This window comes from Notamacropus eugenii, chromosome 6 (assembly GCF_028372415.1).
Source record: "Notamacropus eugenii isolate mMacEug1 chromosome 6, mMacEug1.pri_v2, whole genome shotgun sequence".
NCBI classification, from domain to species: Eukaryota; Metazoa; Chordata; class Mammalia; order Diprotodontia; family Macropodidae; genus Notamacropus; species Notamacropus eugenii.
Window position 1 is genome coordinate 37,145,595 of NC_092877.1, and position 25,965 is coordinate 37,171,559.

Genomic DNA, 25,965 nt, shown 5'->3' on the forward strand with positions numbered 1-25,965 from the left:
CTTGGAATAGGATATTCCAGAAGTCAAAGGAACTAAGATTAAAACCAAGAATCACCTACCCAGCAAAACTGAGCATAATACTTCAGGGGAAAAAATGGTCATTCAATGAAATGGAGAACTTTCAAGCATTCTTAATGAAAATACCAGAGCTGGATAGAAAATTTGACTTTCAAACACAAGAGCCAAGAGAAGCATGAAAAGGTAAACAGGAAAGAGAAATCCTAAAGGACTTACTGAAGCTGAACTGCTTACATTCCTACATGGAAAGATCATATTTGTAATTCTGGAAACTTTTCTCAGTATTTGGGTAGTTGGAGGGATTATACATACATACATACATACATACACATATATATGTATACACACACACACACACATATATATATAGGCAGAGGGTACAGGGTGAGTTGAATAAGAAGGGATTATATCTAAAAAAATAAAATTAAGATGTGAGAGGGGAATATATTGGGAGGAGAAAGGGAGAAATAGAATGGGGCAAATTATCTCTCATAAAAGAGGCAAGAAAAAACTTTTTCAGTGGAGGAGAAAAGGGGGAGGTGAGAGGGAAAAAGTGAAGCTTGCTCTCATCACATTTGGCTTAAGGAGGGAATAACATGATCACTCAATTTGGTATGAAAATCTATCTTACACTACAAGAAAATAAGGGAGAAGGGGATAAGTGGGGTGGGGGATGATAGAATGGAGGGCAAATGGGAGGAGGGGGTTATAAAAAGTAATCACTTTAGGGGAGAGACAGGGTCTAAAAAGAGAATAGAATAAATAGGGGGCAGATTAGGATGGAGGGAAATATAATTAGTGTTTCACAACATGACTGTTATTGAAGTCTTTACCAAAACTACACACACACACACACACACACACACACACACACACACACAGCCTATATTGAATTGCTTGCCTTCTCATGGGGATAGGTGGGCAGGGAGAAAGAGAGAGAAGTTGGAACTCAAAGTTTAAGGAATGAATGTTGAGAATTGTTTCTGCATGCAACTGGAAAATAAGAAATACAGGTAATGGGGTATAGAAATCTATCTTGCCATACAAGAAAAGAGAGAAGATGGGGATAAGGGAAGGGAGGGGTGTGATAGAAGGAAGAGGAGATTGGGGAAAGGGGTAATCAGAATGCATGGTGTTTCAGGGTAGGGCAGGGGACAGATGGGGAGAAAATTTGGAACTCAAAATCTTATGGAAATGAATGTTGAAAACTATAAATAAAGGGGGAAAAAGAAAGTAAGGATTCAAGTTCTACCTTGTTTCAATTCCACACTTTTTTTCACTTGATACCTGTTGAAAGTTGGACAAGTTGTTGTTTCTTTACACACTGTTATTTCTACTACCTCCATTCCCTTGCATAAGTGGTTACTTATATTGGGAAAGCCCCCTCTCCTTTAAGTCATAAAACCTTTAACTTCCTTCAAAGTAGAGTTCAGGTGTTACCTCCCACATGGGAATGTTCCTAATCTCTCTTGCTGTTAATATTCTCTTGCTCTTGAAATTTGTATTTCTTTTTTTTTTTTTTACTTTTGTATTTTATGTATCCTTCACTAGAATGACAGATCCTTGAGGATGGGGATGATTTTATTTTTGTCTCTGTATCACCAGAAGCTGCCAATGTTTATCACATAGTAGTCACATAATAAATTCTTATTGATTCTAAAAAGAAGAAATAAATACAAGCTGATTTTGGAAGGAAGGCACTAACTATTACAGTTATCAGAAAAGGCCTTATTTAGAAAGTGTTTTAAAAGGAACTAAGAATTCTAGGAAGCAGAGGTAAAGATAGTGTTAATTCCAGATATGTGGGAGACGGAGGAGGTAGGGCAGACAATACAAAGGCACGGAGATGGGAGATGGAAAGCCATGTATGAGGAAGATTGAGGAGGCCAGTTAGACTGGACCATAGAGTCTGTGAAGGGAAGTGATGCATAATAAAACAAAGCTGGTTCAGTCTTGGTTGTGAAGGGCTTTAAATACCAACCAGATAAGTTTATATTTGACCCTAAGGCAATAAGGAACCACTGGAATTTATTAAGAGGGGGGAAGGGAGGGATCTGAACATAATCAGGTCTGAACTTTAAGAAAACCAGTTTAACAACCATGTGGAAGATGGATTGGAGTGGGGAGACATGATGCTAGAAGGCCAATTGGGAAACTGTTTCAGTAGTTCAGATGAGAAGTGATTAGAACCTGAACTAGAAGAGTGACTGTATGAGTGGAAAGAATGGGTCATATTGAGAGATGTTGTGGATAGAGATAGGATAAGACTTGGCTATAGATTATATATGTGAGGTGAACAAAATATGAGGACTCAATGATGACACCAGTTGTAAACTTGAGTGACAGGGAATATAATGATGTCTTTGGCAGAAGTAGTGATGTTCAGAAGGGTAGGTTTTGAATGAAAGATGAGTTCTATTTTGGACCTGTTGAATGTGAGATGCCTATGAGGCATCCTATTAGAAATATCCAATAGACAGTTGTTGACTGAGGACTAAAGTTCAAAGAGAAATGAAGGCTCAAGATGTAGATCTGGGAATCTTCCATGTAGAAGTGATAATAAAACCATGAGAGTTGAGAAGGTCACTCGGTGAAAGTGTAGAGAGAGAGGAGAAAGTGTCTTGGGACAAAGCCTTGGGGATCACCTACAATTGGAGGGGGGTGGTATGATGAGGATCACAAACCAGCAAAGGAATCTGAGAAAGAATGCTCCTATAGGTAGGAGTAGAGCAAAGAGAGAGAGAAAGAATATCCAGGAGGAGAGAATGGGCAATGGTAACAGATGCTACAGAGAGGTGAATAAGAGTTGCCAACAGATTTGGCAATTAAAATTACCTTGGTAGCTTTGGAAAGAGCATTTTCAGTTGTATAAGTCCAGATTGTCAAGGAATAAGAAATAGTGAGAAGAGAAATAGAGACAATCGTGAAGGACAACTCCCCCTCCCACATTTCCCCAGGATTTTGACAAATAAAGGGAGGAGAGATAGAAGACATAAAAGTTTGAGAGGATGGTAGGGCCTCATGAAGTTTTGTTAAGGAGAGGCTTGGGCATGTTTACAGCTAGAGGTAAAGGAAGCAAACTTGAAGGTTTGAGAAAGAAGGGGAGGTGATAATGGGGTCAATGAACTGGAGAAGACAGAAGGTAAAGTGACACTCAGAGGGGTTGCTGAGGAGAAAGGCCAACTTGATATGGAAAACCAGAGTAAAGAAGATAGTGGGAATGATGCCAAGGGCTTGTAAATTGAGCTGGGGAGAAGCGACCACTCACCATACAGTGAGTCAGTCACATGAAAGGATGTGGGAGAAGTGTCTTCTTAGGCTTGAGGAAAGGAGAGAAGGTTTGGAACAGCCAATGTGCAGAATAGCATAGTGAACCAATTAGGAAGGAGTAAAAGTCCTATCATGGTGCAGTAAAAGTCCAGATGAGGTTAGATAAAGTTTTGTAGTGTCCCAATTAGCTTGGTTGCATCTGGCTTTGCACTATATAAGTAGAAACAGAGGAGGCAGACGGCAAGAACAATCCAGAGTTGGGGTTTACAAGATATGAATAGAAACAGACATGGAATTGAGAGATTTGAGAGTACAAGAAAATGTAGAATTGAATTAGTTAAACTAAAAGTACTCAGGATTTGATAAATCACTTCTGACCAGTTACAAAGAGAAAACCAAGTCCTATTTAGTTCCTCAGTTTATGTCATCATCTCATTAGGACCTGAGTGATAAAAGTGAGGACACATCCATGTGGATTTTTAAGACCTGTGCATTATTCATTTAAAACATCTGCTGGTTCTTGTTTTCAAAGGAAAAAAACAATGGCACCCCATCCATGCATCCTGCGTGCTCTGTATTTAAGCTTTTCAATCATTTTTTGCATTATTAATATTATTGTTTTCTGCTTGCTTGGCAGCACCTGAAGTGATCAATGCCCATGACTATAGCCAACAGTGTGACATCTGGAGCATAGGTGTCATTATGTACATGCTGTAAGTAGCCAGCAAAACCTGAGTGAATGAGACTTCCTGCTAGAGAGGCTCATGAGCTTGCTTTTTTTTTTTTTTTAATTTTGGTCCTGGATCTATGAATTCAACAAAGGGCAGAACTCCTTGGTGTGGGATCTCTTTCAAGGAGTATCAATTGGCAGCTGGTCTCTAACTTGAGTATTAGAGGTTTGCCTGAGGCACTGAGAATTACCCTTCTGTGGTCACAACATCTACTGTGTGTTAAAGGCTGACTTTGAACCCAGCCTTTGACTCCAAGGCTGGTCCACTATCCACCATATCATGCTGAATCTTGAGTTTGTATTAAGACAAACAAGTATCTATTAAAAGATTAGAGTTTAACCATGACTTGGGAACCATCTTCAAATAATTGACAGTGTATTTTATCAGTCATCAGTTATGTGTATTGGAAATGCTTTATCTTAAATGATGTGTACATGATGGAAATAGCATAAGATTTAGAGCTGGAAGAGACCTCCTTAGAGATCATTTAAAATCAGTTCCCTAATTTTTAGTTGAGGAAATTAAGGCTCATAGAGAGGTTATAAGTTGCCCGATATAAAATAAATTAAATAGAAGAATTAGTATTTAAACCTTGGTTCTCTGATCCTAAATCCTAAATCTTATGGTTTTCAGCCCCTTTATATTGGTTGATGCAGTATTGAGCACTCTGGATACGAGGAGAGGAAAAGAACCTCTTCCCCTAGCCTTGGCTCCAACTTGACTCTATAGCCCCGCAAAAGCCATTGTCCCATATCTCTCCTCACTTTTGCAGCCAAATTACTAAAAAAAAAAATCATCTCAGTTCCCTTTCCCACCTACTCACCTCCCACTCACTTCTCAGTCTTTACTATCTGGCTTCCAATCTCACCACCAAACTGGTGGTCACCCTCTAGATCACCAACAGTCTTTTAGTTGTTCCATTCAGTGGTCTTTGCCCACTCCTCATCCTTCTTGACTCTGCAGCTTTTGATACCTAAGTCCTGCCTCTTCTCGTATATTTTCTCTTCCCTAGACTTCCATGACATTGCTCTTCCTTTGTTCTCTTCTTACCCTGGAAGGGTCTGCCTGATCCTTTTAAGTGTACAATACTTGATCATTAATCATATCCCACCCCTTTGGTGTGGGGGTAACCAGGGCTCTGTTCTGGGTCCTAATTCTCTTGTTACACCTTCTCACTTGAGAACTTCGTTCACTTCTATGCAAAGCCTCCTAAATCTACATATTCCAGCCCTAATCTCTCTCCAGAGCATCAGGCATTCATCTCCAACAGTCTTTTAGACATCCCCCACCTGAACATGCTAAAGGTATCTCAAGCCCCAAAAGTTCACAACAGAACTCATTATCATTTTCACAACTTAAACCTATTACTAACTTGCCTATTCCTTTCCAGGACACCATCATTTTTCTAGTTACCCAGGTTCCCAATCTAGTTGTCCTCTTTCAGTCTTCTGGAGGTAGCTAGGCGGCACTTGATATGGTAGTTGGGAAAATCTGAACCCAAATACTGCCTCAGACATTTTATAGCTGTGTTACCCTAAGCAAATCATTTAACCTCATATCTGCCTCAGTTTCCTCATCTGTAAAACAGACATCATAATAGCATCCACCTCCAGGACTGCTGTGAGGATCAAATAAAATATTTGTAGAATATTTTGCAAACCTTAAAGCTCTCTATAAATGCCAGTTTTCATTATTACTATTATTATATTCTGTCCTCACCCAACCAATAGCAAAGTCTTGTTGATTCTAAATCAACATCTCTCCCTTCCAACCCTCTTTTCTGTGTTCATAACTACAGTCAACCTAGTTGAGGCTCTTACTACATTTTACTTGGATTATTGGAGTAGAAACCTAATTAATTGGTCTCCTTGAATCCAGTCTCTTCCCCCTTCCAATCCATCTTCCACACAGCTTCCAAATTGATGTTCCTAAATCATAAGTCTGACCATACCACTGCCCTGTTCAGAAAGCTTCAGTAATTCTCAGTCACCTTCAGGAAAAAAATAGACTTTGCTGTTTGTTGTTTAAAGTCCTTCGCAATGACACCAGTCCGTCTTTCTAGTCTGACTTTACTCGTACATGTGTTTTCCATGTGAACTAATCTGTACATAGCATCTCATCTCCTGCCTCATAGTGCTCAGTAAATGTTTTGCATGGATACTTCCATGCCTAGAATGTTCACTTTCTTGGGTGACAAAACAGCTCAGAATTTTTAGGATACAAGTCTTATAGGAATTTTATTTGGATTATTATTATAAACCATAGGAAAGTCAGTTTCACTCACTAAGTTTCCACTATAAATCAAGTGAACTCTGATTATAAGCTATTTCTAACCCATATTTGTGTGTAGAGAAAGACAGACACATAAATGGGGGGGAGGGGTAGAAAGAGAAAGAGGGAGGGAGAAAGGGAAGGAGAGACTGAGACGGAGACGGGGGACGTGGAGAGGGACATAGATACTGGATCTCAAATTGTTACTAAGTACATGGTGACAGTATTCCATACAAGAGAGATAAAGACAGAACACACAATTCTCAGATATGATTTTTTGACTTCTTAGAGACTTGTTCATTGCAGTGATAAGGACACTGGTAATGATAAGAACATAGTATAAAAAAATTCTGCAGGCAGATAGCAGTGGATGTAAAACTCAAACCCAGGGGAGTGGACATGCCTTCATTTTATGCTATAATGGAATCTTATTTAAAGATGGAGTCATTCATGCCAAGAGATAAAAGTAAAAGCCCCTCTCTTTGCCTCTCTGCTTCTTCTCCTATCTTTCTCTTCAAGGCTCACTCAGCTCAGGTACCTTCACCTCTACAAGGCTCCCCCAGTTTTTAGTTTGTTGCCCACACCATACTTTTTATTTGCTTGGTATAACTTTTCTGTTTACTTATCTGGCTCCATGTTGTTTCACTCAATAGATCGTTAGATCCTTGAGGGAAGGAATCATTTTGTTATTCTCTGTATCTTTATTGTCCAGTACAATATCTGGCACACAGTAGGTGCTTTCTAAATGTTTGCTGAGGTGACAATAAAAATAGGACTTATTCATAAATGAAGTGGAGAATTATTGAAATAGCATTGATAATCTTTATCTTTCCAGTTCTAGCCAATTTTGGCATCTAAAGAGTGCATTGGAAAATTAGGGATTGCTGTTCTGCTCAATTAGAGAATTCCTAAGAACCTTGCAAAGACTAGAAGTGCCGTAAGCATGAGTAGGATGGCATGTTGGAAAGGGTATGAGACCTGGAGTAGGAAGACCTAGGTTTGAATCTGGACTCAATTCTGCTCATCTACAGAATGAATGAAATATACATACATAGCCTACCTCACTGAGTTGTAACCATAAATTGGAATTTTTCACGTGGGGCAAAATCTATTCAGGGGAATAGATTGGCAGAAAAGACAATACAGAAATGGTGGTGTGAAACTGCACAGAGGGCTATCCAAAATCCCTTCTCCTTTAACATGCAATGATTCTTAATCTCACTCCCTTACTCTCTCTTGGGGCTGCCTTGTCCATCCAACAAGCCATGTTGAGATATAAACAAGTTCAATTAATGTAGGGAAAGGAGATAGCCTGTCCCTTCCTTTTCCTCTTCCAACCTTGTTGGCCTATTACCCTACTTCCTCACCCTTCTTCCTCTGAGAGTCTCATTTTTTACCTTCTCCATCTTCCAAAGGGACACAGACTCTCCTAGAGAAGGTGGTGGTCCATCCTGTCTCTGTTTCCCTCAACTTTTGCCAGCCCTTGTTCTCTTTCCATCTCCTTTCTTCTGAAGTCACGAGGCATGAAAACCACAATCTCTGTACCACCATGAGAAGGAAGCATGACATTTCACCTGGTCAAAGCTCTGAGTGCCCTGCTCTAGTTAATCTCTGGCCAGCAGGCTTAAATGAGCTCATGAATTTAAAAGCTTTGTAAATAATTGCAATGTTATATAAAAATATAAGTGATTATTGTTATCCATTCTGATGGTGCCTTGAGAAATTAAACATTCATATAAACTGTGAGATGGCTTTTCTCTTTAAACTTTGAGGTCTGACTTAGGGTGGGGAGAAGCCAAGTGGTACAGTAGGCAGAGCATGGAACTTGGGGTCAGGATGTCCAAGGTTTGGTCTTGCCTCTCTCATTAGTCAGTTACGTGGCCTTGGCCAAGTCACTTCTCTTTTAATGATTATAAAATTAAAAAAAAGAACTTTGTACTCTCTAAGGTCTATCTCAGTTCTGACTTTATTTTATTGTTCAGTCACTGCAGTTGTGTCCAATTCTTTGTGACTCCATTTGGGATTTTCCTGGCAAAGATACTGCAGTCGTTTGTCATTTCCTTCTCCAACTAATTTTACAGATGAGGAAACTGAGGCAAACAGGGTTAAGTGATTGCCCAAGGTCACACAGCTAGTTAGAGTCTGAAGCCTAATTTGAACTCAGGTCTTTCTTACTCCAAGCCTGGCACTCTATCCACTGTGTCACGTAGCTGCCCCATCTGACATTCTGTGCTTCCTTAATAGCATGTAAAATGTTAAGCATGTTTAAGAGCCTCAAGCTCTTTTATCTTTTATCTCTTTTATCTTTTGGAATTTAAACTTTATTTTCCTTAAAAAGAGAAAACATATTCAATGTTCTTTCCTGGTACATAGACATAAGCATAGCTCAAGAGATTGAAGGGACCTCAGAGTCTTTCTAGTCTAACTGAGAACTGAGATTGGTGAGCTTAATAAGCTACTTTCCTAGTTCCACAGGTAGTGAGCACTAGAGGCAGAATTGGAATTCACAGCCAGTGATAGTTCCTTTGAGAATCTGTCACTTTCAGGTCATGAGTGTGTGTGTGTGTGTGTGTGTGTGTGTGTGTGTGCATGTGTGCGTGCGTGCGTGTGGGTGTGTATTTGGTAAATTTGTGATTTTCCACATCATTGTATGGGAGTTTGATCTTGCATGATGACTTTTTGGCACATAGACTTGAGAGGCTTTATTTTTAAGTGGTTCCCTTATTTTAAGAAATTGATCAAACCCAAACTGAAATTAATGACTTAAGACTACATTTCATTATGTCTACTTTGATCTTGACTTATCTTGACATGGAGATAACTAGAATAATATTGGAGACTCTTAGAGGCTATGCAAGTAGAACAAAATCTCTGGTAGGGTCTACCAAGCAGGAAAGTTTTAGGGATATGCCTATATGCAGTCATCTAAATATACAATGTGTAGATCCACACATGCCTGATGATGGGCAGTATATCTGTCATCTAAGAACCATTCTAGTTCTGTGTGTAAAAGCTCATTATCAGGAGTTTGATCCACCATAGGAACAAATAGAAGGCCACAAAGACTGTCTACTGGGGTGTACAATGACTGTGATCCCCATTCACATCTGTGAAATTATAGGTCCTTGAAGTATAACAATTTTAAATGCTCTAGGGATCTATCTGTTTAGAGAATCCTATTGCAATTTCTCTCGAAAAGCAAAGAGCACTGATTTGGTGAGTGGGTCATATCTGCAGGAGAAGAAGAAGAACAGGCTTTATGCCCTAACTGCTCAGCTCTACTTTTCATCAGTGTATGTGCTGCATGTATATATCCCCTTGAGCATATTGTACATTAGAACAGCCATTGTGTCACTTAGAGTTGTATGCTTTTGAGATCTGTGGTGTGTGTGATTTGAATAATTTGTGATTTGCCTCCTCCTGTATGAATGCAGAATGGTTTATGTGTATACGTGTGGATGCGTGTGAGATTCTTGGCTTTTATATCTCATGGAATGTGAATCTCAGAGTGGGAAAGAACCTTAAAAGTCACCCAGTTCAGCTCCTTCCTGAAGTATGAGTTCTTTCTCTAGAGATTCCTGACAGAAATCACCTAGCAGCAGTCTCTACTTGAACATTTCTAGTGAAGGGGAACTCGTTCTCCCCAAAGACAGTCCATTCCACTTTTGGATAGTACTTAATTGGATAATTATTTGGATAATACTTATTTATTAAGAAGATCTTCCTTATATCTAGTCAGAGGATCTGGGTAAATCCTCAATCCTATTTTTTAACTCTTTATGGGACCCTATACTAGTCAATTCTCTCTGGCCTGCATGGGCAGAGTGAAGGAACTTACAGTATAATGGGATCATTATTAGACTAGATGTTACCTGAGGTCCCTTCCATCACTAACCCCATGATCCTACGAAGATCTGCCTTCCCATAATTTCCACCCATTGCTCTCCCAGTTCTGCCCTCTGGGAACAAGCAAAATATATCAATTTCCTCTCTTCCATTCAACACATCCAGTCATCCCTAAGTCCACTTTTCTTCAGGCTGAACTTTACTAGTTCCTTGAACAGTTCTTTATATAATATGGTCTTAATATTCCCTTCAGTATTATTTTTTTCCTTCTTTTTCTAAAATTTTTTTGTCTTAATTCAATTTTATTTTCCTCCCAGAATTCTTACTGCATGTGCTTTATTTCTTTACTGCTGTTCAATCAATCAGTCGATTGACACTTATTACAAGCCTGCTCTATGCTTGTCACCATAGGCTCTGTGCAAAGTGTTTGGGAAACTAATCTCAAAGTGAGAGTCCTCACTCTCAGTATGTTCATAGATAATTCTGTCCATCTATCTCTGTGTGTATACTTATCTATGTGCGTATGGATACTCACATATCCACATACATATACATGTAAACATACATAGACACATACACCCCAAATAGGATAGATCTGAGTACAGAACCAAGAGGACAATGGGTGGAAATGGGTAGAGATGAACAGAGACAGTCAGAAAAACAGAAAGAGAGAGACAGGAGCCTTGGGTTACACTCCCATGTAGGGAGCAGAAGATGAAGTCATCATCACCTACAAAAGAGACTGAGAATAATCAGTCAGAAATCCTTGAGTAGTAGCAAGAAAAATAGATAGTAAAGTAGTTTCAGAAGAATGAAGTATTCAACAGAGTCAGATGCTTCAGAGGGTTCAAGAAGGGTGGGAACTGAGAAAAGGCTATTGGATTAGTAATAAAGAGATTATTTGTGACCTTGGAGAGAGCCATTTCAGTCAAGTGAGGTCACAAGCCAGATTACAAGAAGCCAGTTACAAGAAGGGACTAGAGGGAAGTTAGAAAGTAGAAGCAATGAATGTAGGAAAGTTTTTTTTTTCTATGATTTGGTTATAGAAGGGGAAAAAGATATAGTATGATAGCTTGAGGGGTGGTAGGATCAAGTGAAGATTTGCAATTTCTGAGCATCCATTGCCGAGTTGTAGCTCCCATAACTGAAAACAGTTCTTTAGATGTGTTCTGATGAGAGTAGATCATAGTGACATAATTATCCCCCCCCTTCATTTTGGACATCTGTATAATTCTTAGTATAGCAAAGATTTTCATTAATGAGTTTAGTAGGTACCTTTTTAAAAAGGAATTTTCCCCTTTCTTACCTTTAGATCATGGCTACATGGCATCGTAATAAAATTATATGCCCTTTTGCACACACCTTTGTTTACAAAGTTAATGTATTAATAAATGATGAGCCACTCTAGCTTGTGATCTATGTATTAATTATCTTTTCCAGAGGGGATAATATTCTTGTATGTTTACCCTAATGCCATCTCTGCTTAGCAGTCATTATCCTTTCTTCAGGGTAAAATTCAGAGTAGTAAATATTCTTTGTGTGTTCTTCCTTGGCTATTTTTAACTTGGACTAATGCAACAGAAAATATTGGAAAGATTTTTAAGACATTTCTTTTTCCTTGGACTCCCTTTTTTCTATTTGCAGAAAATTGTTGTCATAAAATGTCATATCCTTTGATTGACCAACCATTAGATACAATTTTGTGCAGGCAAAATTGCAGGAACCAAAAAAAAAAAAATTCTACACTTTAAACATTTAGCCCTTAAGCTACAATTATATGCTATCCAGGCTGTGCTGGAGCACCTGAGTGATCAGCTGATTTGGTATCATAGGTTGGCAGCAGGCTCAATGAACCAGACCTTAAGATGGCCAGTACTTGCTGCAACAGATAGTGATTCCCCATAAAGCCTTTCTTCTCATTCCTTCTAGCAATGGAAAGGATGATGGGATGGTCAGGATAAGTTGGAGAAATAAACCATGGAGGTATCAGGATATATGCATGCAAAACAATTTGATAGATGCTTTTGTCTTACCAGAAATCTTCGGTATGTGAACAAGTTTCATTATGGGTTTTTTTTTTTCCTGCAGCAGTCCAGTTCAACTTACACTAGACCACAGCAATGAAAGTCATTTATTTCTGAGAAAGTTATTCTCACCATCGTCATCCCAAATATAGCTCAAGTTGGTAGTAGTTCAGAAAGTGTTAGTGTCTGGGGTTTTCCTTGGAGGCAGGAACAGAAAGATAATATTGAGCCAATTATGATCAGAATAAGACCTTAAAGATTTAATTCATTTCTTTAGGATTAAAGGGTTTAGACACAATTATACTAGCACATCCATCAACAAATAGATCATCTATTATGGTGGTGCTGGTTTAATTCCATCAATAGTAAAATAGAAGACTGAAAACAAAGAGTTGCCACACAGAGTCAGTCCCATGGCCCACCCAGTCCAAGATACTCTCCGATAATGGCATGTCCAGGAAACATTCTGGAGGAAAGCATAGGTACCCTCAACAACATCCGCTTCACAGATGGGGGTAGACACTTTAAATATCCATTAGGAGTCCATTATTAATCAGGCAAAACCATGAATGGATGCATTTTACATTTAACTAGACTTTTTCCTTCATGGTATTAACAGTTCTTTGTGTTAAATTCAGTCTTAAGGAGCTATTATTCTGTCTATTAACAGAAATGACAAACACTCCAAGCCTTCATAGATAGTCTTCTCGGATTGTAATGGCCAAAAAAAAAAGAAAAGAAAAAAAAAAAGAAAAATTACCTGGGGATTGAGATTCTGGTAATGATTTATCCTCTTTGAATTTAACTGAATTAGTCCTCTGACTACAGATACAGCCTGTCATGGAGCCTCTCCCTGAATGAGGCTTGGTGAAACAAGGCTATGATGTTCTGCCAGCACCTTTGTGTGCATAGACACACTTTTGTGCTACCAAAAGGTATTAGAGGAGGACAAACATCACTAGAGGAAGAGATGTGAAGTGGTGCTTCCAATGAAACATGGTGGGTTTGGCTTCATCCCCAAAATAGAGTTCTTGAAGGAACTCACCAATAACCCAGCAAGGTGGAGAGAAGTGAGGTTGAGGAAAGAAAGCAACAGAGTCATTGTAGCTAAGTCTAAAGAGTCAGGGGAAGCACGGGAAGGCAAGGAATGAAGGGGCACTTGTGGTCTACCTTTGTTACTAACTCCTCCCCATTTCATTCCATCTTTCCATGTGCATGTTTGATGCTGTGGCATCAAAGGTCAGCTCATGAGTTATTAAGATTCAGCCTAGGCTGTTTATCTGTAAAAATAATGCTAGACTGAGACATTACAATTTGCCGTAGTAGGAATCATATTGGCCAGGTTAGAAGATTTGGATTTAATCCCAGCTTTGGCATTTAGCAGTGTGACCACTAGCATTCTGCTTAACCCTCAGAGTCTTCATCTGTGAAATGGGAATGCTTGAAGGAGTCTCCAACCCAGGGATGTTGTGAACCAAGCACTTTGACAACTTTTAAAGTGTTGTAGAAATGTAAACTAACATTATCATCAACTTTATCTTTGAGATTTTGGATGTCTAAATACAACATTGCTTTTATTATAGATTATGTGGGGAACCTCCCTTTTTGGCAAACTCAGAAGAGAAACTTTTTGAATTAATAAGAAAAGGGCAACCATGCTTTGGAAATAGTATCTGGGAATCTGTGAGTGACTCAGGTAAGGATAAATTTTTTTTCAGTTAAAGCAAATAGAGACAATGTCAAAAAAATATTTTAAAACAATAGTGATATTTTGAACATCTTTTTAGTTACTACTAGAAAATTGTCCTAGTGACTTTGTTATAAAGGAAAGTTGAGATTGTTTATTCTGTGGAATGATTTTGAACAGATATGATCTAACCAGTTGACAGAAGCTAAAAGTACAAGGTCCAAATTGAACCATGTCATATAGTAAGGTTGGAAAGGTCTAGAAAGAAGAGAGAATGAGGGAGTATAGCATGCAGAGATTTATTGCTGAGAAATTATTGCATTGAGTCTGAGGCCCAGCAAGACAAGCACATTTCCCATACAAAGGGTAAGCCAGATACAAAGGGAATCATCCCAACCCCCAAAACATCATGATACCTTTCTGTTCTGCCATCGATGACAATGCAGCTTTTAAAAAGCAGACCTCTTGATTAGGCACTTGGTCATTAAGCAGTTTCTTTGTTTGAGGCCCATTTCCTTCATCTAAAAGCTCTCTTGAGAAGAGCCCTAGAGTTTCCCTAAGGAAGCCAGAGAATCTGAAAAGGTATTACATTCTCTTTCCCATTGGATAGGAAATGAGTGCGTACATAGTGTATCTAGTCCTCATGGGAGTCAAGTGCTGACTCTTACCTCTGAAGAGGCCCAGCTCTTCTTTTCATTCCCTTCTTTCAAACGTTCTATTGTCTACAATGAAACAAGACCTCAGAAAGCAAGAGGGAGATGAGACTGTAAGGGATAGACTATCTATTAAAGGTAGTTAAGGTCAGAACATCTCCAATAATCAGGGGTTGCCCTAACGAGGTAAATATTTGCTAATTTCTAATCTGGTTAATGTACACTACATGGACCATCAAGCTGAAGAATTCAGGCAAAAAAAACATCATAGGATGAAAAAATTCTCTTCTTGATTGTCTACATACTTAAGTCACACTTTCTACGCAGTAATTAAGATATTTCTTATGTAGTTACTAAGTCTTCTCTCCCCTTTGTGCCTTGCAGACGTGGCCAAAGGTAAACTCTGAGGTTAGTGTCATTCATTGTCGTTAAAGAGAAATGAGAATTTTCAGGGACTTTTCCTTTCCCACAGCTAAATCCGTCTTGAAACAGCTTCTGAAAGTAGATCCTGCCCACAGAATAACAGCTAAAGAACTGCTTGATAACCGCTGGATAACAGTGAGTTATACAGTATTTTTTGTTCTTACCCATTTATCAAAATTGAATTCTGTAGCCTCACATGTGTGTGTGTGTGTGTGTATTAAAGTTGTTTACTAAAGCAGCCAGAGTTTTTATCTTCCAAAATTTTATTAAGATAATTAATTCAACAAGAATTTATTATGTACCATCTGAGCTGGACTTTGTGTTCAATACGGTGGCAAAACAAAGAAGAAGACATAGTCCCTGCCCTCCTAGTGTCCACAGCTTACTAAGAGGCTACTTTATTGCACAAGTAGCTGTAATACAAGATGATGAGACATGATAAGTCCATGAGAGAAGTTCAGTCAACTCAGTCATCAAACATTTATTCAGCAGTGTGGTGTCCCAGGCACTTTACTAATCACTAAGGATAAACAGACAAAAGCCTGCACTCAAGAGGTGTATATTCTACCAAGTGAGCAGGTAGATCCATGTAGTGGGGGGACATAAGAGATACAAGGGTAATTTTCAGGGGATACTTGCTAGCCATTGGGAGGACTAGGAAAGTTCTCATGAAGTAGATGGCACTTGAATGGTCTTAAAATAAACTAGTGATGCTAAGAGGTATAGTAGATGAGAGAAAGTACATTCAGGGAGTGGGGAACAGTTGGTGTGAAGCCATGGAGACAGAAGTTGGAGCATTGTGTGTGATGAACAGAAGACTCTATGTGTGGCTGGACAACAGAGTGCATGAGGTGGAATAATGTGTATTAAGTCTGCAAAAGCAAATTGAGGCCACCTTATAAAGAGGTTTTTAGGGCAGCTAGGTGGCTCCATAATGGATAGAGTGACAGGCCTGGAGCCAGGAAGACTCATCTTCCTGAGTTTAAATCTAGCCTTAGACATACTGGCTTTGTGACCCTGGGTAAGTCATTCTTGTTTGCCTCAGTTTCTTCATGTGTAAAATGAGCCAGAGAAGGAAATAGGAAACCACTCATTTGCCAGGAGAACCTCAAATGGGGTCATAGAAAGTTGGACATGACTGAAAAATGACTAAACACCTATAAAGAGCTTTGAGTCTCAAAGAAAAGGCTTTATATTTGATCCAAGAGGTGGCAAAGAGCCACTAGAACTTATTGTGTAGACCAGTGTCATGGACAATTCTACATCTTAATAAAATTAGTCTGTCACATGTATAGAGGATGGAGCAGAGGGGTGAAGGTGAGTCTTGAGGCAGAGAGACAAAGTAGGAGACTATTACAATAGTAAAGATGAGGTAATGAGATTGTAAACTAGGGTGGGGACCACATGAGTGGAGAGAAGGGAACATATTCAAGAGATGTTGTGGAGATAGAAACAGCAAGATTTGGCAATTGATTGGGTATGTGGGGTGTAGGGAGTGGAAAGTCAAGGATGACACCAAAGTAGTGAACCTGGGTGATAAAGTGGATGAGAGGGTGCTCAAGAGTGAGAAGGAAGTTTGGAAGAGATGTAGGTTCTGGAGGAAAGACAATCTGATCTGTTGTCTACATGTTGAGTTTGCAATGTCTGCGTAGAATGCAGTCTGGAACATCTAACAGGTAACACAGTAGCAGTTGGTAACACAATAGTAGTGCTCAGGAGTGAGACTAAGGATAGGTACTTCTTTTTGTTGTTCAGTCATTTCCAGTCACATATAATTCTTTGTGACCCATCATTGGGGTTTTCTTGTCAAAGTTACTGGAGTGGTTTGCCATTTCCTTCTCCAGTTCATTTTACAGATAAGAAAACTGAGATAAGCAGGATTAAGTGACTTGCCCAGAGTCACACAGTGAGGAAGGGTCTGAGACCAGATTTGAACTCAGGAAGATGAGTCTTCCAGCACTCTGGCTGCCCTAGAAGCCAAGAAATACCCACCACTGAACTTAGGGAACACTAAAACAACGCTAGAAAACAAACATGGTTAAATTATTTTAACACCTCCCTCATTAGGCTGATTTGGTTATTCAAATATTTCTTTGGAAATATTTCCACATCATTCATTGCAATCAGTCAATCCACCAAATGTTTCTTGAGTGCCTGATATCCAATAAACCTTTGAGTAGGTACTATGAAAAGATGGAAGGAGAAAAAGGAATAAAATACAAAGAAAATAGAAGATTGGTTGTCATGGGATGTCTGATATCTATTTGGGAAATAAAACTGACATCCATGAAGTAATGTTAAAACAGTCATAAAACAAAAAAACAAGTCATTTGCCAGTTTCACAGTGTAGACATATATTGTTGTTAACTTCCTAGGATCAAATGGGGAGTGGATAAAATTATTTAAAATGCTACCAAAATGTTAGCTCTAATTTTTGCTTCATACTAAGCCGTTCCGACACCAAATAATTGCCCAAATGAGGTAACAAGCAGTCACTGGACAATTGTAGTAAGCACACTTATAGCTGGACAAAATCCCAGCTGTGAAACACCTTTGGAGTTGGTTTGCCTAGAAATTTCTCTGTTGTCAGCTGAAGACAATGCATGGCTTGGGCCCACAGGCTATGTAGTGATTACTGAGGATTCATTTAATCGAAGTTACTAATTAATATAATTCAGTTGTGGGCTTGAATGATTTGTCCAAGTTTCCCCTCTTTGGATCCTTTATAACAATTTGTTGCTCTCCCTTTATGGGCCCCTTTGAATTATCTGCTGCAGGAACAATGTGCCAGGAAGCGTGCACTGAACAAGACTACCCTCAGGAGTTCAGTGTGTGAAGTCTAGAAGAATATCGCCACTTTACAAACTTCTAAAAGACAAAACCCTTTGCTTAAATGTGTACAGCCCTGCGACATACACTTCAGAGTCTCTGTTTGAAATAGTCCAAAGCAAACATGGCAGGCCTCTCAGAGGCTGCCTGCTCCAAAGCCAACCTTTCCTCATGTAACAACTCACACAAAATGTAGCGCCATCTTTCAAAGAGCTCCATCAGATGAAAGATTTCCATCATTTGGTTGATGTTTTGTGCATTTTGTAATATGTTATCTGTAACCAAGGAGTTCTAAAGAAAGTAATACAAAGTGATGTGCATATAAATGAACATGACAGAACATGGAAAAATCTTCCTTATGTTTCTGAAGGTCAGATTCAGGAAGGACTTGCCCTTCAAAGCTGCTGACCCCCATTGGCAGAATGGCTAGGATTATTTTCTCTGATTCAGTTCTTGTTCACCACCACTGGGTTTTTTTAAAATCACCACCCCACCCTCAGTGCTGCAAGTCTCCTAACTGATGTCTCCACTTCCATGCACCACCATGTTCCCTCATCCCTCCTATGCTATGCCAACAGATTCATCTTCTTAAAGCCTAGTCCTTCCAGGACACTTTATTTCAAATACGGATCAAGTCCAAACTTGTTAGCCTGATATTTGTCAGTCCGTTCTCTGCCCCCTTTCTATTTTTCCTCCCATATCCCCCACTATCCCCTACACTCAAGGGAGACTTGAGTGTTATTCCCATCACACCCCCTCCTCTTTTCCATCCTTTGCCTTTGTTCAGGTGGTTTCCTCTCCCTCTCCCTCTGTTGCAGTCCTTTTATACCACTTCAGACGTTATTCACTCAAAGTATTCCCTGATCTTCCTTAGTAAATAACTTTTTCTTCCCTGAAATTCCTGTAGCACCCGGTTAGACTTCTCATACGGCTTTCTTCACATACTGCTTATTTTGTAGTTATTGTCCCTACTAGACTGTGAGCTCCTTAAGAGCAGAAATCCCACCATTCATCTCTTTGTTCCCTGTGCTGCTAAACATAGTAAGGACTTGATAAAATGATTGTTCTATGAATCAGTGAATTATTCCACCCAGAAAAAAATTATTAAGAATCCATTGTTTTCAGATCACTGTACTTGGCACTAGGGAAAATGCAAAGTTTAGATTAAAAATGATTCCCACTCTCATGGACCTCACAGTCTAGAACGATAAGAGAGCCTAGTTGCAAGCAATGTAAACTTGCAATACACAATAATGTACACTAGAGACATGAAGTTTAGAATGATAGAAAGGATGATTATAATAAACTGCAGGAATCAAGGAAGACTTCCAAGAAGAGGGAACGTGAGTTGGACTTTGATGAATTAGAAGGAGTTCTAACAGCTAGGGGCAACTAGGTGGCACAGTGGATAGAGCACTGGGCCTGGGGTCAGGAAGACCTGATTTCAAATCCTGGCCCAGACACTTGGTAGCTGTGTAACCCTGGGCAAGTCACTTTACTCTGTTTGCTTCAGTGTCCTAATCTGTAAAATGAGCAAAGGAAATGGCAAAACGCTTCCAGTATCTTTGCTAAGAAAACCCCACTTGAGTCACAAAGAATTGGACACAAGTGAACAACAGGAATTCTATAGACTCAAAGAGGGAGGAAGGACATTCTAGGAATAGGTAACACTTGAGCATGAAGGCAGAACAGCAGTAATGCAGTTTGGTTGTGCAGAGCTTGCAGAAGGGAGTGATGTGAGATAAGACTGAAAATGGAGGGTGGTGCAAAATCAGGGAGGGCCTTAATGTTAGACAAAGGAATTTAAACTTTACCTGACAGGCAATAAGGAGAAACAAAAAGAATTTTGGACAGAGGAGGGACATAAGCAGAGATCACCCACTGGTCAGATATTTTTTCAGTAGCAAAGACCTGGGTTCAAGTCTCCACTCCAATGCTTACCTTCTCTGTACCTAATGGCAAGTCACTTAACTTCCCTAAGCCTCAGTTTCCTGTCCTGTAAAATAGAGAAATACTTATACTACCTACCTCATACTATCATTGTGGGGGAAAGTACTTTGAAAACCTCAAAGCATTTATTCATCTCTATATGCCATGCAGTGCCTATTATAGTAGATGTTCATTAAGTTATTATTACACCAAGTGTATTCAATGCCTCGCTAGCTTCCACCATCAACACAAGGGATTGTGCATCTAAGAGTGGTAAGGGTCTAGTGTTGGCAGAAAACACTGGTGGAACCTTGATGCCAACCCCTGAGTCATAAATGTTAAAAATACACTAATACCATCTTCCAGCAGTTTTTCAAATGTATTGTTAATTCTCTGATGTTTATATCAGAATGCCAGCAAGTTGTGAGCTCAGGCAGGTCCTACCAACCTGAAAAGACTTGGAGGATGGGCCTGGCTGAATCTGTATATTTGTGATTGGAGAACTAGTCTAGCTAAGTTCAGAGAGCCTCAACATCGCCAGAAGGATGCTCATGACAAATGTTCAGAAAGGCCTAGAGTGTGATTATCTTGGTGGAAAAGGTACCACACTGAAGAAATAACATCTGTGAAAGATCAGAGTACAAATAGGTGAAGCCTTTCTTTAAATTGTTCTTTGTCGCTGACCTTGGTCCTAAATTTGTTATAAAAAGAGTGTAGTTCAGTCATTTCAGTCTTATCTGACTCTCATTGACCCAATTTGGAGTTTTCTTCGCAAAGATACTGGTTTGCCATATCCTTCTCCAGCTCATTTTACAAATGAGGAAGCTGATGCAAACAGAGTTAAGTTGCTTGCCCAGTGTCACACAGCTAGTGTGTGTCTGAGGCCAGATTTAGACTCAGGAAGAGGAGTCTTCTCTGGAAAGAGTACTTCTCTTCATTCTGAGGGATAAACTTCTAATGTCAATAATAAATTAGAGGACAGTGTGATTTAGTGGAGCAAGCCACGGATCTGGGTGCAGATGCCTATTTTTCCAATTAATTCACATGGGACCTCCACCTCATGGAGTCTCATTTTCCTCAACTCTACAAAAGGTGGACAGAGCATGATTGATCTCTAAGGTCACTTCCAGCTCCAAAGCCTTTGATTTTGCATTATTTTTCATGTAGTGCTAAACATTCAAAACCTTAAATTCTCTGTAACAGTCAAATTCGAGGGGGGGAAACCCAACATTTTTCTCATCATATGGAAAAGTGATGAAATAAGCAGTTTTTAGGTAAATGCTTTAAGAAACCTGACCTTTGCAAGCTGCTGTGGGTCTGGCATCCAGGAGGGCACATATGGACTTGTTGGAATTAGAGCATCTGTTTTCTTTTATGAACATCTTCAAAGCAACTAGCTCAGTCTTCAGTTATTTCCCATCTATACAATCCTGAGGAGATTGATTCAGTTCCTGGAATAGGGAATTCATGATGCTTCAGTATGGTTTTAGAAGTCCATTTGGTTTCAGGACTCAGAGTATCAGCTCCATATTGGCTTCTGAGCTAAACTGACTGCTTGAAGTTCCCTAGAGACTGACCGTCAGAAGATTCAGAATAGGCAGTCCATATCCATCAGACTCTTCTTGGTCACAGTGTCCTCCCTCAGGAACTAGAATGATTCCATTCTCTTGTAGTAGGAGATCAGGGTGGCATCGGCCACATTATTCACACATGGGCGGGCATTGTGCTGTACCTTCTGTTTCACACTTCTATCGTATATTTGTCTTTGAGTCTAGAAGGTAAGCCTTGGGTTCCACTGATGTTAAGATAGTTCTGCTATTCCTTACATGTTCCTTTTAAGGATTCTTTTCTATTCTTAACTACTTGCTTTTTGAATGCGTAATCAGCGATGAGATAATATTCTACCTTGGGAGCCTGTCTTTCCATATAATGACCATAAAAGAAAATGTGCTAAGTTGTGTGAATCATAATAATAATAGGTGGCATTTTTTTTACAAACATTACAACAGTCCTGGGGTGGGGGGGGTAGGTGTAGATACTCTCCTCATTTTATAGATGAGGAAACTGAGAAAGACAGAGGTTAGTGACTTGTTAGTCACTTGAAGACCTGAGTTCAAATCTTACCTCAGATGCGTACTAGCTGTGTGACCCTGGGCAAGTCACTTAACCCTGTTTCCCTCAGTTTTCTCATCTGTAAAATAAACTGGAGAAGGAAATGGCAAACCATTTCATTATCTTTGCCAAGAAAACTCCAAATGGAGTCACAAAGAGTCAGACATGATTGAAACAACTGAACAACACAACACACACATACACACACACATATATACATACATATGTATATATATACACACACACTCATACATGTATAACATATGCTATGTATAAAAAACTAAACTAGGCCAGTTTTGTAAAAGGAGAGAACAGAACAATTAACAAATTTATTTGTTGAGATGCTCCTTGTGTTAAGTAATGCGAACATTTAAATAAAGTTTCCTACCTTTATTTAAGACATGAGTGTCTTCCAATAAGCAAAAAAGATACTTAAGTTCCACAAATTACATGTGAATGTCATAGGTCTTAAATTTTGAAGAAAAGACTCAGGTTTAAGCAATATTCTTTACATATGGGATATGGCTATAAAGCATTGTAACTGATAAACAACCATACCAGAACACACATAAGTGAATATTATCTGATTCAAAGTAGTGATCTTGAGGGGCTTTAAGGATGACACCATTGTTTGAGACTTTTGGAAACCGTTGCTTTCAGATTCTAGAGCATATCTCTTTGAATGCGCTCTCCTTTGGTGAATCTTTGTCCTTTGAAGGTAAATTGGATTTTTGGAAACAGCCAAAAAATGGAGGTGGAGACAGTTATCATCCTGGTTCTGATTGATGATGCCCTTCCCATTACTTTTGAAAAGAATAACAGAAACTTCATTCCATAGAGATGCTCACCAGAAACTGGAGGGCAGAATGCATATGGAGGTCAAGGTCTTTTACCTCCTAAACTGAGTTTTTTCCCTTCTCCACCATTTTGTTTTCATTTCTTTACTGTTTAAATTCTTCCTGTTGCATTTGCCCTCCAGACTTTAATTATTACAGCTTCAACTTAATGTGATCGTGGAGGCTGTGAGTTCTGAAGGTGCCTGTTTTTTTCTTTCTAACTGAAAATAGTATATGTACTACGTGATAAGATAATTATCCATATTGTTTAAAGTATTAAATATTAACTGTTAACATTAGGGCAATACGCTGACTCCTGTGAGACCCACAAATGTCCTAGAGTTGATGAAACAATGGAAGAACCAGCCAGGAAGTGATGAAGAAGACTTGGAGGATCTAAAGGATGATCTTGCTAACAAAATACATGTATATACAAGCTTCCAAACAGAGGAGAATGTCAATGACGAGAATGTGGTTGAAAATACAGATGACAGGAGTGACAAATCCCCTATGCCAGGAAAACAGGTAGGAGAAAAAGTTTCTCTCTCCTCCAAAGTGTAGCAGACCTTCTACACCTGCAATAATTATTGATCTGTATCTACTTGGAAAGACTTCTGTTTTCAGAAGATTTATAGAATTCTAGAATACCAGAATCTGAAAGATCTCCTGCCCAGGGGGAGGCATCCATTTCAACTCTTACCTGGGTAGGAATCCCTCTACAACTTCCTTGACAGGTGTGCACAATGGTTGAGTAGGGAGGAGTGGACCTGAAGGTTGGTGTAGACCTTTAGAATTCTTCATGGGTAAGGAGGATGGGTTGGTATTTGTATGGGAGGGGGACAGGAGAAGGGGAAATTAGAAGGAAGACTGAGAGCAGAGAGAGATGCTAGTGGAATATGTAGGGGAGGCAGACTAGGACAAGGGGATGAATCTCTACGAACCTAGCCAATTTGCTCCTTGGAGGACAGACCCACCATTGACCACCAGGCTCACACTTTCCCTTCCAGTTTATACCTTACTAAAGCCTATTACAATGTATGATCCATTAGTATAACCTTCAAGATCAGCAGGTCACCTCCACACACCACAGTCAACCATTGCAATAGGGCATCAGTGGAGGAATGGAGTATTCCTGATAAATTAATCTTTGCTAACTGGTGTTCTTACTGTGCTTCAAGACTGCCATTCTGAACATTTATCCTGACCCATCTAGCTGAGATGCCAAAAGCATAGAGTCACAGGAAGCTGTGAGTAGACCTGAATTGCCAGACTCCTCTGACCTGTGAATTGCCAGGACCCTGTCCCTTTTGACATAAGCTCAACCAGGTAGGCATTTGGACAAGGCATCATGAATGCAACTGTCACTGACCTCAGGATACCAAGTTCCCATCCTCCAAACTGTACTATGTTATCCATGCCCTCTGACTTTAGCTAGCAAATCTCTGTCTCTTCCCCTCAGTCAGTGTTTGACAACCTACTGCTACACTTTATAAATTAGCCTTTGCTTCAGTACAATGCCCAGGAATTTCCAAGGGACATACAACACAAATTAGCACACACACAAATACATAAGGAAAGTCACTTGGGAGCAACCATTCCCTAGAACCCACTCCACCCCAATGGCACCTTGCTTCATGCTTTCTTACTGTACTTCCTACCAGGAGAATAATAGACCAACCTTTCTGACTTTTCACTCCCCCTCCCAAAAAAACCTGAGTTCTCCCTGCTTTTATCTTTTACTAGTAGTCTCTGAGAGGTCAGTACCCTCAATAGGGGTATTAGTAACACCTTGTGCCTTCAAGTTCCACAGATCAACTAGCCTAACAAAGAAGCACTGTCTAGACAGCAGAAGAGGCAGAGGCTTAGCTATAATGTACAGTAGCAAGTCATAACCTAGTTTAATGAACAGTGTCTGAAGGGTGGTGCAAGAAATCTGTCAATTATGTTAGATGGTGATCAACAAGTATTCATTCTGCACATACTATATGCCAGGTGCTGGGGATACAAAGACAAAGATGGGACAGTTCCTGTCTGCAGGGAGCATCTATTCTATTCTATATTATTATTATATCATAATGTATATTATATATGTTTATATATAATATATTATACATAATTATATATTATATTACGTACACAATGTACATAAGTATATGCAACATGTACACCATGTATAGAAATAAGTACCTAAGAGATAAACAAAATAAAATACAATATGTTTATAAATAAAAACAAGGTGAATTGGGTGGTTACTATTTAGGGGGGTGAGTCATAAAAGGCCTCATGTAGAAGGTGATGATTAAGCAGAACTTTGAAAGAAGCCAGGGGTTCTAGGAGGTGGAAGTAAGGAAGGAGGGCATTCCAGGCATGGCAGACATAGGAGATGGGATGAAGACCAGGTAAAGGAATAAAATATTAAAAAGCTGAATAGTTAAACAGAGGAAGTTCTGCTTGATCCTAGAGGCAATAAAGAAAATAGGACAATATCAGAAAGCCTAGAGAGGGAGAGTATCCAGGAGAGGTAATCAATGTCAAATGCTGTGGAGAGCTAAAGAAGGATGAGATGAAAATATTGATAGAAGTATGAACTATACGTTCATCATTTTATTCAAACTCTTAAAAGAGTAAACAAAGTGTTCATTGAATTTCCCCTCCCTAGAGTCTTCCCCCTCCTGGCTGTGTGAATCTGGGTGAATCATATAACTTTTCAGGGCCCCAGCTACTTTCCAGTCAGAAAATCAGTCGGTCAACTAGCATTTGTTAAGCACCTACTAAGTATCAGGCTAAGCACTGAGAATACAAAAAAAGACAAAAACAGATGGCCCCTTTTTTCAATGAGATCCCAGTCTAATGAAGGAGGTAGCATCGTGGAGGCCATGCAGCTGGCATGGATAAGAGATGTTCCTCACAATGAATTCCCAATGAAATCATAGGTTTGGTTAAAAAAAATCAACAACCTAATTTCACATTCTGGTTGTTGATTTTCAAGATTCTATTATGGTTAAGTGAGTACTAAGGCCTTTAACTGGTTTTTTTGTGCTGTATCTACATGTGTCTACATGACAGTTTCCTCATATGAGGGGGTATATTCCTTGTAGCCTTGCAAATCCCATGATGGAGAATGCTCAAGATAAAAAAATAGCAAACTGTGTATGTCATTCCAGGTTCAGCCTAGAACATCCAATAAAATTTGACAAACTTTTTAAAAGTTTGAGCTCAGAGCAGGAATGGTGCTGGAACCCAAATAATAAATATCAAAATAACCTCTTTCGTTCCAGAGCTTCCATGTTTCCATTCTTCTTTCAGTGTGTGTGTGTGTGTGTGTGTGTGTGTGTG

The 25,965-nt window shown here is 39.3% G+C and overlaps 1 protein-coding gene across 12 annotated transcripts in view; it reads left to right on the top strand.

The window, feature by feature from the left end:
* The window catches only part of STK33 (serine/threonine kinase 33), a 283,094-nt gene that overhangs the window by 234,352 nt on the left and 22,777 nt on the right, over positions 1 to 25,965 (top strand). For all 12 annotated transcript variants that reach the window (XM_072619509.1, XM_072619512.1, XM_072619507.1 and 9 more), the window contains 4 exons: positions 3,926 to 4,001; positions 13,744 to 13,856; positions 14,973 to 15,058; positions 22,930 to 23,154. In XM_072619509.1, the coding sequence (XP_072475610.1) occupies positions 3,926 to 4,001; positions 13,744 to 13,856; positions 14,973 to 15,058; positions 22,930 to 23,154 (500 nt within the window). The remainder of the gene's footprint in view (positions 1 to 3,925; positions 4,002 to 13,743; positions 13,857 to 14,972; positions 15,059 to 22,929; positions 23,155 to 25,965) is intronic.